We start from the raw sequence: 17186 nt of genomic DNA on the forward strand, positions 1-17186 counted from the left end.
TTTGTGTAATTTGAAGAAATTGGTATATTTTTATGCCATATCTAATAATAATAATAATAATACCTGATAACACCGCTGGCTTTGGTCATACGGAGGTCAGAAGTTTTATTTCTTAATGCACGTTGGAGACCCTTTTCACGGCATAAAACAGGAGCATGCGCGGTTTAGTTATTACCATTAGAATATTAGACCTGCGCTTGTCTGTACACTTCCTGCACGTGCTCAGTGGCGCTCACACTGAAGTCACTGAAGCCGTAGCCAATCGCTACGTTAGAAAAACAACGCCAAAATATCATACATGCCGATACCCCTGATTAGTTCAGCCCAGCTCCTGTTGAACTGAATGAGAACCCTACTGAGCATGTGCAAGAAGCATACTGGGGTATGCAACCAGCCGTCGGTAAAGGCAGCAGGGGGAGGAGCAAGAAGGGGAGGAGCCAAACAAGACAGAAGAATGGCAATAACTTTAGAACGCCTCCCCCGATTGGGATCCAGTAAAATGCATCTGGGTGCAGAGAAAATGGACTCCAATACGCATTTTAACATAAAAACAAGGCTGGTGTCATTTAATGTTAACCCTTTACAACACCAATAAATTAGAAGTTTACTCAAATACTAAAAAGGTGTACTAACGGTTCCAAATTCTCAAAATCTACTCTACCCACTAAACCATTTTACAATGCTTTTTCTATATATATATATATATACACACATCATATCAGAGTCTCCCTTTTAATGGTTTTTTACCTCGTACAAATATACACTACCGTTCAAAAGCTTGTGACCACTAAGAAAATGCATTGTTTTAGAAAGAAAAGCAGATTTTGTCCATTAAAATAACAATATCCAGAGCAGACGGGGTTAATGTTGTAAATCACTATTGTAGCTGGAAACAGCTGATTTTTAATGGAATCTCTTCATAGGCATACAGAGGCCCTTTATCACTCCCATCACTCCTGTGTCCCAATGGCCCTTTATCACTCCCATCACTCCTGTGTCCCAATGGCCCTTTATCACTCCCATCACTCCTGTGTTCCAATGGCCCTTTATCACTCCCATCACTCCTGTGTTCCAATGGCCCTTTATCCCTCCCATCACTCCTGTGTCCCAATGGCCCTTTATCACTCCCATCACTCCTGTGTCCCAATGGTCCTTTATCACTCCCATCACTCCTGGGTTCCAATGGCCCTTTATCACTCCCATCACTCCTGTGTTCCAATGGCCCTTTATCACTCCCATCACTCCTGGGTTCCAATGGCCCTTTATCACTCCCATCACTCCTGTGTTCCAATGGCCCTTTATCCCTCCCATCACTCCTGGGTTCCAACGGCCCTTTATCACTCCCATCACTCCTGTGTCCCAATGGCCCTTTATCACTCCCATCACTCCTGTGTTCCAATGGCCCTTTATCACTCCTGTGTCCCAACAGCCCTTTATCACTCCCATCACTCCTGTGTTCCAATGGCCCTTTATCACTCCCATCACTCCTGTGTTCCAGCGGCCCATTATCACTCCCATCACTCCTGTGTCCCAATGGCCCTTTATCACTCCCATCACTCCTGTGTTCCAATGGCCCTTTATCACTCCCATCACTCCTGTGTTCCAATGGCCCTTTATCACTCCCATCACTCCTGTGTTCCAATGGCACGTTGTGTCCGCTGATCCAAGTTTAAAAGGCTAATTAATCGTTAGAAACCCTTTTGCAATTATGTGGGTAAAATCAACAAAGTACAGACAACACTGCTGAATGAATTCCTGGTGCTGTCCCCCCCCATTGGCCCGCTGCAGGGCATGCTGGGACAGGGTCCCACCTCAATCGGAATAAGCCGCATACAAATGAATTACCTTTTTTTTTTTTTTTTTTACAGTCTCCCCTCCCCCTTACAAAGGCTGTCTAAACCAATCAACATGTGAGAGATAACTTAACGGGGAAGAATGATCGTGGAGAACCTGAGAACAGGAAGAAAACATGTATATACACACATATATAACTATAAAATGTAGAATCTGTCTTAAGGGTTAAATATCTAATTTCTAACTGACGTCACACCCTCCGGCTTTATCAAGCATCCGGAATTCTTTTTCAACTCCAACTGATTCTTAATTCTCTTAAATTGAAATTAAGAGGGCAACTCGGGCCGATCCATTTAATAACAAAGGTGGGATAAGCGCAGAATTTACCTCTGACCCCATCTTTCAGCCTTCCTTTCCACTCACACGTGAATTATAAAGCTACGCCACATGCGTGTATACATCGCCACGGGATAAAGATTAGAGCCCGAGCCACGGTACGTTAAATATTTACTCGGTAATTCCGTATCAAAACCGGATTTTAAATGAAAGATACAAATTAATCCCCGTTTTGAAGTTTAAGAACTTCAATAACGTGAACATTCCGCGAGATAAAAGGAAACGACTTTACTTATTAATTACTCATTATTTATCGTATTATTTAACTAAGCAGATCCTGCGGCAACATGGCATCATCGATGAAAAAAGCTTGAACATGCGTAGGTCACATTCTGATTTTACATTTTTAATACATACATATATATAAATAAAATAAATATAATAAGTTTTAACATATATATATATATATATATTAAAATGTATTTTTATTTTTAGTTATCATAATCCCATTGCACAGCACTGCAGAATATGATGGCGATATATATATATATATATATATATTATATATACACACACACACACACACATATATATATATATAATAAAACAAAAAGTGCAACGTGAGATAGACAGCGCAGCAGTGCCACCTGGTGGCAACAAAAACGTACTGCATTAGCCTACAAGGAATATTGCACATATTTACTGCTCAAAATAATAAAAGGAACACTAAGATTACACATCCTAGATCTGAAGGAATGAACTAATCGTATGACATACTTCCGTCTTAGTTGAATGTGCTGACAACAAAATCACACAAAAATTCTCAATGGAAATCAAATTTATCAACCCATGGAGGTCTGGATATGGAGTCACACTCAAAATCACAATGGAAAACCACACTACAGGCTGATCCAACTTTGATGTAATGTCCTTAAAACAAGTTGCAATGAGGCTCAGTGTTGTTTAAGTGTTCCCTTTATTATTTTGGGCAGTGTACATTATTATTTATTATTAATAATAAAGGGCCAGCGCATTTTACAGAAGACACCACCCAGCGTACAAATATTGCACCAATAAATATGTTAGTTTGGAGCTATTAGACTTGGGTTTCTTATATTCATTTTAAACCATAAATGCAAAGGACAATGCGGTATAAAATCAAGAACAAAATAAATGCTTTTATTAACAGCCTGGATATACGGTACATTTCTACCCAATGCAGACCTGTGCGTATGTCAGGTATATCTCAAGTGTATATTACAAAATATATACATTGGATTTTTGTTTACAAAACCTTGGGAAAAAAAATAGCCAAGATAATGTCGCATCTGTAACAATTATACGGGAGAAGAGTGTGTGTGTGTGTGTGTGTGTGTGTGAAAGGCTTGACATCTGCTTGTCTGCCCTTTATTGAATTGGATAGAGAGCAGGTAATGAATGGAACAGACGGAGGATAAGCAACGCTCTTTTTGAAATCTGATTGGTGTTCCCTACGCAACGAAACTGAGAAAAAAACCCTAAAGTGCGAGCTTTTCTGTACATTAAGCATCACTGTACCTTTAAACGCCATGAGGAACCAAACAGAGTGTAATGGCGCCACCTTGCGGCCACAGAAATTACTGCAACAGCCTTCTTCAAAAGTGAATTGTGTTCGTCTACTTGTAATCCTGCTGGAAACCAATAGAGCAGGGGCGTCCAACCTGCGGCCCTCCAGCCTGCTGCAGGACTACATCTCCCATCCTCCTCAGCCAGCCCCTCAGCTGAAAGAGCATTATGGGAAATGTAGTCCTGCAGCAGCTGGAGGGCAGCAGGTTGGAAACCCCTGCCTTATAGGATGAACGCTGTATACATTATATGCCAGAGGCGGGAACAGAGATGTCCAACAGCAGGACCTAAATTATAACTCCATAGAAACATAAATGTAGAGAAGGAAAGGCCATTAAAAACGATTCCATCTGACTATATACGCTGCGCTGGAACGGGGGGGGGCACATCGCAAGTTTGACAACGGATTTCACAATCTACCCATACATTCCAAGGAGAAAGAATGCCCCCGGCTGTCTGCCTTAAGCAGAACGCCCCCTGCTGGTGCTACGCCACTAACCCCCGGATGGTAATATCATGCGCTAAACAGCTCCCACACAATAGCATCTGTATATACAAAAAAAATGATCTAATTGCCAGATTTTGTTTTATAAATGTAACTGGAAATATTACTGTACACGTGTAACCCCCCCCCGCGCCTTTTACTTAACAAATATGCTAAATAGTTCTGAGAACTGGTGAATTTCCCAAAACGTGCTGCAGAGCTGACGATCCGCGGGGCCGCACCAAGCACAAGCCTTCGCTTTTCTAAGATGTGGCTTTTAAAAAAAAAAATTTTTTAGAAACCCCACGCAGCGTTTTCCCTTTATATGCAGAATCGGCACTAAGCAGGTTTGTTAAAAGACGTTTAATGAGCGTCAGATGTGTGACGGAAGACAGATGGACGGAAGACAAATGAAAGTTATTACGGAAAAATCTAATTAATTAAATACTTTTGTTTTTAGCCCAAAATCCTGCAACTGGTATCTATTAGCATCTATCTTGGCTATTTTTCAGTCCTGCAGTTATGTTTTCCAGGTGGAAATATTTGGATCATTATCCATTAAAAAAATGATAATTCACCAGATCAGGACCACGGCCATCACGGCTTCACATTGCTTAAAAATGGAATCGTCAACTTATCGTATCAAAGCGGAAAGCTGGCCGACGCAGCGCGAGAGACCGCAGCGGCTGATTTACCAGCTGCCCGGGCAATAAACCGGCTGAGATGCGAGTCAGACGGCTGCAGCGATGGATCATTCGTCTTGATCGCTAGCCATCCGCACGAGGAGGGACTCGAGGGTTGCTGGTCCCCAAATGCCTCTTACGACGGACAGCAGAGGAATCCACTATGGATCTATTATAGCGATGGCATTAAAACTGACCATGAGATTAACGCACGCCAAGACCAGTGCAGAAGGAGGGGGCTCTGTTCTTTTGAGCTTACAATCTATTAGGAGGTCGAGGGGCAATGAGACAGAAGGAGAGAGGCTGCTTGGGTGAGGAGGGTTTGATTGCAGCGAGGGGGATGTGGACCGGTCACCGGTCTGGACTGAGCTCGGGTCGTAGGTATTAGGAGGACAGATTGAAAGCTTCTGCGGACGGACGGGGTTTTAAGGAGGAGAGAGTCTCGGAACGGGGAATTCTAGAACGCCGGCAGAGGGCAGGTAAAATCCGGGGTACGAGAGCGGGACGTCCGGGACAGAGAGCGCCCCTCTTACCTGAGCAACGAGAAGACGTCATACGAGTTCCGGACGCAGCTCTGATCCACCTGCAGATGGCTGTTCCTCTGGGACTCTGTGTGACTCTGCAAGAACAAACATATATACATTAATATAAATACCGGTATATACATACATATAAATATATACACATATATATACATATTTATATATAGGGAATTAATAGAATGGGAATAAACTGTAAAGATGAATAGAAAGCCCCGCTGTCACAACTTCCCCTTAAAGCGCTGCAGTCCGTACGAGACGACTCGATAAAGAATCTTATTATACAGATACATAGATATATATGTATATAGAAGCATAGATTATATATATCCTGGATATAACGCACACACACGTCATTTCATACAGATCATAAGCTCATGAAAGGGGCTCTCAGAAGCCCAGCATTCTTGCCAGGAAGTTTGTATCATAAGATTACATGGCAGGCTCAGCTTCTGAAGTATCTGTAAATGTATCTTTGTTATATATTTACCTTATTTGCTCGATTATAAGACAAGGGTTTTTTCACTTGGGGGGGCATATGAGGGGGGGCACAGTGGCAAGCCTGGGGGCAGATGTGCATAACTGGGGGGGCAGGTTGGCAAATAAAAGGAAATAAATTCAAAAAATATTTTCCCCAATCATATCTTTTATTAAATATGAAAAAAGTTTACATGAATTAATATTTACTGATAAAACTTTTCTTACAGGGTCGTCTTATATTCAGGCCTTTTCTTTTATTTGCAAATTAATATTCACATTTTGGGGGGTCGTCTTATAATCGAGTAAATACGGTAATAACCGCTCCACGTTTCATTGTACGGCGCTGGGGAATATTAGCCCATAATAAAGAACATAACAGACATTCGCTCGTCATTGAAAGCGAGAGCGATAACGAGTAAAGCGTATTATTACACAATGTTTCCGGCGAGCGCACCGTGTAGGTGAATGCAACAATCACCCTGCGTTCGCTTACCTTGCTTTCAAACGAAGCGCCGTAATAACCATCATTCAGGCCAAAGATGATTTCGTTGGGGTTACAGGCGCGAATCTGGAAGACATAAAGATGATTAGTGCGGGTCACGCGCTGTAACGAATGAACGCGCCCGCTCCGCGCGGTCATATTACAGTCTTAATTAAATATTGAAAGCGCGAGAAACGGACATTTTCCCCCCACTAGGTTAGTAAGGCTAACAAATATAATTTTAGTGGGACCCCACCCCCGTAGCAGCCGCGTATAATTTATATACATGTCAAATTGTGAATAAATGTTTTTTTCCCCCAAGTTTTTAAAATTTTATTCATAAAAAAAGTCTTATATTGTTATTATGTCTTATATTATTACTATTATATATTAATTATATATTATTACCATTATATAGTAATTAATTATATATTACTACTATTATATATTACATTATTACTATTATATATTACATATTACTATTATATATTATTACTATTGTATATTATTACTATTATATAGTAATTCTATATTATTACTATTATATATTATATTATTACTATTATTATATATTATTACTAATATATATTAAATTTTTACTATAATATATTACTATTATATATTACTACTATTATATATTACATTATTACTATTATATATTACTATTATATATTATATTATTAATTACTATTATATAGTAATTATATATTATTACTATTATATATTACTACTATATTATTACTATTATATATTATTATTATATTATTACTATTATATATTAAATTTTAACTATGATATATTATTACTATTATATAGTAATTATATATTACTATTATATATTACTATTATATATTATATTATAACTATTATATATTATTATTATTATATATTATATTTTTACTATTATATATTACTATTGTATATTATTATATTGTTATGGTTTCAAAAGAAAAAAAAACTACTTGTCTGGAGGAAAAAAAATTATTTGCGGGTGTTCACAATAAAAACACGAAAAATTCTTAAATATACTTACAAAAAACAAGCAATTCTGATCAACACCTCAATTATTTGATATTAGACTGTAAGCTCTAAGGGGCAGTGCCCTTCATTCCTATTGGACCCTGACCGGAACGTTCATGTGATTCAGGACTAATTATACTTTATCATCCTGTAAACGGTAAAGCGCCAAGTATATCCGTTACTGCTGTATGAACACATTAGATATACCTGAGGACCCAAATATCGCAGGCCATCCAGATTCACTTTCCACTCAATGAGCAGCCGGTAAACTTCTTTCTTCCCTCCCCAAATCCGCACCACAAAACACGACACGGACGTGTCCAGCCGGTCGGGCACCAGACCGAAATCAAGACTTCGCCACGTGGGGTTCTAAATCATAGAAGAGGAAACAATTTCACCAAAGCTGTGAAGAAGACTCACGACAACCCCCCCAACTCCTTATCATACTGCCTGTGGGAAATAATTATGGCTCGGTCTTGATAACCCAGAAGGACTCTCTGACTAATGAGAGTCTATGGAGGAACGGACTTCATTAGCATCGCCATAAAGCGTCAGCTCAGTGTGGTGTTTTGGTCGGGAAAGTCACCCAAAATATCACATGACTGACACCAACGGCGGCTCCAGGGCTGCAGATAAAGAGAGTTTATTGGAACAAAATGAGATAAAACCAGGTTTTTACCAATTTAGACTGTAGTTACTGTACACAGCGCCGGAGGAGGGGGAAATTAATGTATACAGTGCTGGAGGAGGGGTTATATTACTGTACACAACGCCGGAGGTTATTAATGTATACAGCGCCGGAGGAAGGGTTATTAATGTATACAGCGCCGGAGAAGGGGGTTATTAATGTATACAGCTTCGGGGGTTCTGACCCGGTGAGACAGATCAGTAGGCGAATGCCCTGACGGCAAAGCCAGCTCGTGGGACTTCTCTTTTAAAAACATGTTGCAGTTTAATAAAAAACATACTTAGAAGATAATGAATAAAAGTAAAAAAGCAATAAACACATTTTATTAATTTTAAAATAAAACGGCTGAAAATGTTTCTCGGCTTACCAGAGAGTCCCGGACGACTTCGCTCTTGTAAAATTCTGTAACAGAGAAATAATAAAGACACCAAAGTCGCTAAAACTTTCACTTCGTGGTCAGCGATTCGCCAGCCCCCCCGATGTTATTAACAATGACAAGACCGGGTCTTTACTGCTGCCCAGGAGAAAATACCCCACAACGGGATATTACGCTTCAAGGGGGCATATGCATGAAAGTCCCTATAATGGCGCGAGCCCCCCCTTTAACAGCGTGAAGACCACCCTGCTTTATTCCGAGCCGGGATATCGGGCTGTATTTTCAGAATCACACCAGACGGCGGTTATTGGGTTAATGTCGCTCGCATCGTGCACTTCCGTTTTATTTTTAACCCTTTCTGCGATACCTTTATACATTCTGGAGTCGTTGCACAGGTGAAGCGTGAAGTACGTGTCGAGGAGACGGTAGCCGTTTCTACTGACGACGTTCCTGGCGGCGATGGAACGCAGGTGGCGCAGGCGTCTCTGCAAAACACAAGAGCCAAGACACGGGTTACAGCGCAGCCAATCAGAGCGAGAGGGGGCGGTACAACGTAGGACGCCCCTGCAACAAATGATAAAAACAGTAAAAAAATACTAAATGATGAAAATTATAACAGTTAAATAAAAAATAATAAAAATAACAGTAAAAAACTCGTTAAAATTATAACCAGTCAACTAGCCTAGGACAAAAAGGAAAATAAATAAATATATTTATAATAAAAGGCGCATTCAAATTTGACTAACAGATCATTTTCATAAAACAATCACATGACCGAGTAACCGTGTGTGATTAGGACGAAATTACCCCCAAAGGGGATTTGTACAAATAACACAAGCATAGACCGGGGGGGATGTTAATCAGAGACTTGTGATTTGGGCTCATTTCACGAGAGAATCATGTGACGGCGCACAGAATCCACGAGTGCCCGACGTCCGAGAACAGAGAGCATGAAAGCCGGAAACAAACCGAAGACCGGATAAAACAAAGCGCTTTACAATTATTTTACCGTTTAAAATTGGTGATTTATTTCATTACGATTTCAGGGTAAAAATCCAAACCCCTCCCCCCCGGAATGATCTTTAATGACGACTTATGCTGTAAATGGAAATGGAATTACGCTGGTTTATATATAATAAAAAAAATAGACATTAACAGACCTCCGCTTCCTGGGGTGCAATATCAACAAAATACCCTCTTGTTTTGAGAGGGTGGTACATAAGTGGAACAGCCTCCCAGCAGAAGCGGTAGAGGGTAATACAGTGAGGGTATTAAACATACATGGGATACGGCTCCTGGATCTAGTGAACAGGATAGGAGCAACTGCCAGATATTTCTAAGGATGCTTGGCATTGCCGTGTTATTAAAAATGTACAGTCCCGCAGACTAAAAGCTCTCTTTTTTCCCCCCAGAATCCTGTTGGAATGCGAATGTAAAACTTCTTTAAGTAGCGCAGCCGGCTCACAGCTTAAAAGCTCATCTGAGACACTCGGGAGACCACAAATTCACATGTAGAAGATAACGGGGAGGAAAAACAAACCAATGAACAGAATACGGCAAACTACGCTAGATGAAGCTAGTAGGGACTGATCTTACCGCGCAGAGACACTTGATACTACGCGAATATTAGCCTCCAATACAGAATAGATCACGCTAGATTGTAAGCTCTTTGAGCCGGGCCCTCCTCACCTGTTGTGTTATATACTACTCGTTATGTCCTGTCTACCCATTGTACAGCGCTGCGGAATATGATGGCGCTATATAAACAATAACACACATTGTACAGCGCTGCGTAATATGAGGGCGCTATATAACACAATAACACACATTGTACAGCGCTGCGGAATATGATGGCGCTATATAAACCAACAATAACAGCAACGCGTAGGCCGTTCCGAGCGGCCACTTTATAGGCAGGACTGCCTTATTATTACAAATACACTCCCAAGATAACGTTGCCGGGTAGAATTAGATGCTGGGACCCTGCAGAATGCATGTTTTAAAAGGCACGTGGGGTGGAACGGAGCATGGGGGTAAACGCGGGGGCAGAAGGAACACTGGGGTCCTCCCCCCCATTTTTTTCCTCTAAAGCTGTCATTTGTAACAGAGCATGGCCGGGGTGATCAGCAGAGTTGGTACGCCGATTGTACCCCTGCACCTGATTAAACAAAGGCTTCCTCGTCAAGTCATTTAAAGAGACAGAAAAATAATCCCCCGGCAACCCTCACCGACTCATGGCAAGCGGCATCTCCGGCAGGGCAAATAGCTGAGGGGGGGGGCAAATGCATATGGGGGGATTCTGCAGGATGTGCCCCCATGTATTAGGCAATGTGGAGCCCACGGGAAGATAACGCGTCCTCTGGGTTAAATACCGGCGCTAAGCGCTGTAATAAATGATACATGGCGATCACACCGGCATCGGGTTTTATTGGGGTGGAATAATAACCGGCGCACGGATAACGCCTGTGACATCGTTACTCTATAAAGACAGGAAGAGATTATCACAATGTTACTAGAAAATCCTCTGCGAGTCGCTTTACACCCCGAACATTTAACCTACTCAGCACAAGACGGGTATTACCCCTCAAACACACACTAATGCGACAATCCACTTCCACGACAGCAGCTCATTGTCACGCGTGGACGACATATGTACGTTAACGCGTGTGATAGGTGCATGCAGGACATGTGATCAGCTGAACACGTCTCGCTGCATGTGATATACTCATGTGATATACTCACCTCCGGGCTGGGGGTCTATTCACCTCCCCCCCAAAAAATAAGTGCTCCCACTGCCAATCAAGGGGAAGGATCCGCAGACCATGGAGAAGGGTAAGTGGGCACTCACAGAGGGTTAGGGTTACTCACCGAGTATTTAATATGCATTCTTCTACACTGGGGGCTGTTAAGGACATTAGACTTTCAGGGGATCCATCGCCCAGAATTCCTACAGTCGTGTTGGTGTTCAGCGGGGGGAGCAAATTATATGGGAGGGGGGGAATCTGCAGACAATGGGCCACGCATTAAAGTGCACACGAGGCTTTCATTTGGAGTGCTTTCCCGCACAGCGAGCATTTGGCGAGCCTCCTCCGGGGGGGGGGGGATGATGACAGAATGATGTCATACTGAAATCATGCAACTTTGCAACACTTTAGGGAAAGCAGAATCTGGATCACACAGTGACTCCTCAAAAAATCTGCTGGATTAACCCCTTCCACCCCGGTCAGGTGTATAACCCCAGCAGGTATACATCTCTCATGTTACGTGCACCGGCTCCTTTGACGATGACCCCGTTTATTATGCGCTGGTAAATCCCACGCGTTCTGCCTGTTTAACAGCCACGCTGGATACGATCGGTAGATCCACCGAGAGAAACAGATGCAGCCCAGGAATACGATCGCAAGCGATATAAAGGTTACAAGCTTTTCTTCTCCTTTTGCCCTCATATTTCCCTAATCCCTTTAACCCGTAAAGGGCCGTTGGAACCCAGGAGTGATGGGAGTGATAAAGGGCCGTTGGAACACAGGAGTGATGGGAGTGATAAAGGGCCATTGGAACACAGGAGTGATGGGAGTGATAAAGGGCCGTTGGAACACAGGAGTGATGGGAGTGATAAAGGGCCATTGGAACCCAGGAGTGATGGGAGTGATAAAGGACCATTGGAGCACAGGAGTGATGGGAGTGATAAAGGGCCATTGGAACACAGGAGTGATGGGAGTGATAAAGGGCCATTGGAGCACAGGAGTGATGGGAGTGATAAAGGGCTATTGGAACACAGGAGTGATGGGAGTGATAAAGGGCCGTTGGAACACAGGAGTGATGGGAGTGATAAAGGGCCGTTGGAACACAGGAGTGATGGGAGTGATAAAGGGCCGTTGGAACACAGGAGTGATGGGAGTGATAAAGGGCCATTGGAACACAGGAGTGATGGGAGTGATAAAGGGCCATTGGAGCACAGGAGTGATGGGAGTGATAAAGTGATAAATTCCAGCCTCGCTCATCACTTCCAAAAAGGTTTCGAGGTTTGAGGTAGAGACGTCTCATTGAAAGTGTCAGCTCCTTACTTATAAAGTCGTTTCCAAGGAGTAGAATGTTAGAACAAGAGGCTATATCTAAGAGTCCAGGGTTTAAGGACTTTTTACTTTACAGATACGATGGCAGCCTCCCAGTAGAGGTGGTAGAGGGTATTAAACACGCATGGGATAGACATACGGCTCCTGAATCTAAGACGAGACCAACAACTGATTTTGAAGTTTGAGTCTTTACAGCGGGAGAAATGGGCGACTAGACGAGGGCCGGATGGGGCCGATCTGCCGGTGAATGCCAAGTTACTAAATTCTCAAGGAAGAAAGTGGCGGCTAACCGAACCGCACCCCCAACCCCCCCCCCCCCCCGGGATTACGTGTCTTTCCTGCACTGTTTAGCATGGAAATAACCGGAAACCCGATGCAAATCCTGTCTGTTTGTGAGGAGGGGGCCCTTTGTGTAAAAGATAGCGCTCTTTAACCCTTGGAGTGCCGGCCACGTACGGTCGGTGGCAGTCTGAGCCCATCCAACGTCAACTACAGTAACCGACTTCACCATTCGGCGTTTAAAATATCATGCAGAAGGAAATTAACTGCCCGTTTCTATATAATAATAATAATAATAATAATAATAAGGGAAGTGGAAAGCGGCCCCAACACTTTTGTAATGCATTTTATTACGCAGAGTTGGGGAACTAGGATTTGCACAACAGAAGCCAAAAAAAAAAAAAATGTTTAAAAATACAAAACAAACCATGAAGACTGTATCAATATTTAGTTTCTTGGTGCAGTTTTCTAAAGGAACACAAAGTTTCAAAAAACATACGCTTCTATTTACTGAAGATGAATAATATCGAATAATATCGCATGTGCAGGAAAAGAACGGCGAGAGAAATAAATACTGTAGAAGAAGAAGAAGAGACAACAGGACATTGGAAGAGGAGATGAGCCACGACTGTGGGCGCCTGCACACCATTCGGGCGCCTGCACACCATTCGGGCGCCTGCACACCATTCGGGCGCCTGCACACCATTCGGGCGCCTGCACACCATTCGGGCGCCTGCACACCATTCGTTTCTGGGACAGAAATTCCTCTTCTAGCTGCACAAAGTCCGTCCTTCCAAACAAACAAACCAACTCGCACGACCCAGATGAAAACTACTGAAATTTACTAAACATAACTTTTTTTAAAAAAATTTTTTCATTGGACAGAAAGAAAAGCAAACTGCGTCATTAGGAATAACATTCTATATTTTCATTTAAAAAAAAACAAAAAAAAATAAACTTATGGTCCCAGCAGAAAAATGATTTGTTGGCGTCAGAGAAGAGCAATTTTATTTACGCCTCGTCTCTCCGACTCTATTCTAATTGTATCGCACGTTTATGGGGTTAAATGTGTTTGATCGTCCCTGTTTTATTGATCTGCCCTGCCGTGATCAAAGATGTTTAATGTTAAAAAGAAGCTCTGCCGTTAAAGCCTTGGTGTCGGCGGCGGGGCGGCCGCGGCTCGCTGGGGCTTAATGGTACATTATTAATACTCTGCTTTGTAGCGCAGGCTTCGGCGGAAGTCGCTACGAGGCAGGGCTGGATAGGCGTCAGCACGGGGTCTCGCTTAACGAGCATTAAAATGTTTCTGGCCCCGGCTCGTGACACGCGTGAGGTGCAGAAAACACTACCCGGCTTCCTAGACAGCGGCTTCCATCTAATTGAAGTATTCAGCAGGCAGGGTATGTGTGTTCTGTATCCACTACTACTGCTCATTATCGAAAACAAAGGGCCATCAGGACGAACTACCAGATATCTGCCCCATATATCAATATCAAGACTACAAGAGAGGTAGAAAAAGTTACAAGAGAGGTGGAAAGTTACTCATTGGGACTGCAGCCTCAAACAAAAAAAAGCAACTTTAGTGCCTGGAAACCAATCAAATCTTACTGTCTACGGGGGGCGGAGTTTAGGATAACCTGTCGTCTCTGCTGTTCTTGCTCCGTACCCAGAATGCGCCGGGTTTTAAATAAAAGGAGTGTAGCAGATTTGTAAAACATTTTTTTTTTTTAATTTCTTCATATAATTCCAAATTCTGGTAAATAAAAAAAAAATAAAAAAAAAAAAAAAAAATCACAAAATGAAAATAATATATTTATGTAAAAGTTTTGGGAACTTTTTTTTCCCAGCGTGAAAACACCTGAAGCGGATTCAGTTTTTAACTTTTATCCAGAGCGCTAAAAATAAGAGGAATACGTCCGCAGCGGATCCGGTTCATCGAGTTCTACGGCGGCAGCGTTTTCCTCAATATCTACGGGTTCGCCGGTTTCTGAGCCCCAACTACCGATTACCTGGAAAAATCTTAGAGCGTTCAGTCGCAGATATCAGAACGCGGCTTTTCGTTATTTCAAGAGATAAAAGATTAAGAAAACAATGTGAAAAATACTGTGAAAGGACAGTAAAAGGAGGCTGATTCAGTAAATCTGTTATAACAAAGGAGGGGATTCTTCACAGTGAGGGCAGTAAAGGTATGGAATCCACCGCCGAGGGAGGGGCTCCATCAAATACACCGGATGCCTCCGAAAAGGGTAAAAGCAGGACATTCAGGGGTATAAATATTTTAGGGCTTCTTGATCCGAGGAGAAATCTGATCGGCTTTTGGAAGGAATTTTCCTCCTCAATGTTAAAATCCGAGAAATAGCTTAATTGGAGATTTTTTGGATCAAAAGCAGGAAGGATGGGAAGGAGGGATGAATTGGATGGGCTAAGGTCTTTTCTTTCAACCTGAATAACTATGTTACTGCACAATAACAGAGCATTTGCACTAGCTGTGTTATAAAACACGCTACATGCTTACATGCTACATGTTACGGAACATTGAACGCCGGCCGTGAGAGCCAAAGGCGCGACCTTGCGAGCAGGAACCTCCTCCAGGGCTTAAAGGGTTAAACTTTTCCGGCACGAACATTTAGAACGGCATTAAAGGAAACGATGTCATTGCTCTTATATCTCGCAGGCACCCTGTCGCAGCCAGTACAGCCTTAAACGCTTGGTTCTAATAACCCCCGGACGGGCTGCGCATGCCCACCTTCCTCCCCATTCGGATACATTATGCCAAAGAGGATGGTAGTCATTTGCCCGGAACTTCCATGGGTTTTAATGAGTGGGAATGCGATGACACCTAAACATTTCCTATACATTTCCTAGGAGAGGATAAAGCACAGCTTGTCATTTTAAGGGATTTTAACTAGTTCACTGCTGCAGGATGTTACAATTTGCAGTATTCTTATTTTATTATTGGTCAGTATAATGAATAACAGCTGGGGAGGATCACATATTAACCCTTTTGTTTTCAGAGGGGGCTCCAAAGCCAGTCAGTGTTACTCATGGCCCCCCAATGATATCGGTTATCTGCTACACACAGTACATGCCCCGTATCAGGGCTAATCGCCCTTGTAACAGGGGGCAAGACTGGGGGTGACCCCAGAAAGCAGCTGAAGGTGCAGAGCTGTGCATCTCACCTGCTGGGTGTGCAGCTCGACGTGCAGAGACCGGGCCGCCGCTCCGGGACCGGAGACTATCCCGACTCCGGAATTTATGGGTCCAGAAGACGCGTGCAAAGTGTCCCTCCCTCCGCGGGCGGCCGTGCCAGGCCCACTCATGGCGTCAGTATACAGCGGCCGCCGATTCTCTCCGTGACAGCGGCTGCAGCCTCCTCTCAAGCACCACTGCCTGCCGCTTCCTTCCGGGTCCGCAGCGCGCGCCACTGGCGCGCACGGTCTACGGAAGCCGAGGAGGCGTGGGCGCGCGCGGCGGGGGGGTAAAGGAACACGCGCAACGTGACCGCGCTCTAGCTCCTAGCCACTGTGTAGCCGCGAAGACTTGGAGTCACGCCCACTCCGCAAATCCGGATTGGCCTTCTGCTGGTGTTTACATCTGTCAGCCAGCGAGGAAAAATGAGACGAGCTCTCTGATTGGTTAATTCTTGAGGCAGCGTTATTTTAACAGGTAAGCTGCCCGTGACAGAAGAATGTTTGCTGGGTATGAGGGGATCGCAGGGTTCTACAGCCCTAAAAGCCCTAATAATGTGTATAGAAACAGCAGGAAATAATACTTTTATGGTATTTTGTGCCATTATTATCATATCCCGTGTGTCAGGGCTGCATGGTGTTTATTTACCTCACAAAAAATGCCACAGCGGGGCAATCCTCCAGGATCTGGCCTTCCCTTGGGGGCGAGGAGTAGGCCTCAGAAAAAGATGGGGGTCCGGTAGCCTTCTTCGCAGACGTACTTCTCCAGAAGACCTCGGCCTTTTACCTTAAATTCCGTTGAGTATTTGTTTAACCCGTATTGATGAAGTAAGACTATTTTTCCCGCACGCTGTTTATACTTGTAACGCTATATTTGTTATAAAATATAAAGCGTAAACAGAAATGAAGGAAAAAATGCAATTTTCTTATTTTTGCTTTTTTTCTACAGGTTAGGTGCCACCGCTGAAAAAAAACGATGTTCCGAAACCCCATGTGCATCGATTTTAACAGCCAAAATCCCTCGTTCTACACCCGTGACCACCTCCGTGCAGCACTCGGACCAGACGCTATATTCCTCCACAGTTACCTCTTCACTCGACGCTCCAACAGGTAAGTCCTGGGAGATCAGAGCTCGGCGGCGCCTCCGTGTGGCTGTCTAA

The 17186-nt window shown here is 43.2% G+C and overlaps 1 protein-coding gene across 1 annotated transcript in view; it reads right to left on the minus strand.

Moving 5' to 3' along the window:
* The window catches only part of UVRAG (UV radiation resistance associated), a 38895-nt gene extending 22628 nt beyond the window's left edge, over nucleotides 1-16267 (minus strand). Inside the window, exons 1-6 of the mRNA XM_053456715.1 lie at nucleotides 16018-16267; nucleotides 8854-8971; nucleotides 8478-8512; nucleotides 7630-7791; nucleotides 6415-6489; nucleotides 5436-5521 (exon numbers count right to left, since the gene is read on the minus strand). Of these exons, the coding sequence (XP_053312690.1) occupies nucleotides 5436-5521; nucleotides 6415-6489; nucleotides 7630-7791; nucleotides 8478-8512; nucleotides 8854-8971; nucleotides 16018-16158 (617 nt within the window). The 5' untranslated portion in view covers nucleotides 16159-16267. The remainder of the gene's footprint in view (nucleotides 1-5435; nucleotides 5522-6414; nucleotides 6490-7629; nucleotides 7792-8477; nucleotides 8513-8853; nucleotides 8972-16017) is intronic.
* Between the last annotated feature and the right edge of the window lie 919 nt (nucleotides 16268-17186).

The sequence above is a fragment of the Spea bombifrons genome, chromosome 2, assembly GCF_027358695.1.
Source record: "Spea bombifrons isolate aSpeBom1 chromosome 2, aSpeBom1.2.pri, whole genome shotgun sequence".
Lineage (NCBI taxonomy): Eukaryota > Metazoa > Chordata > Amphibia > Anura > Pelobatidae > Spea > Spea bombifrons.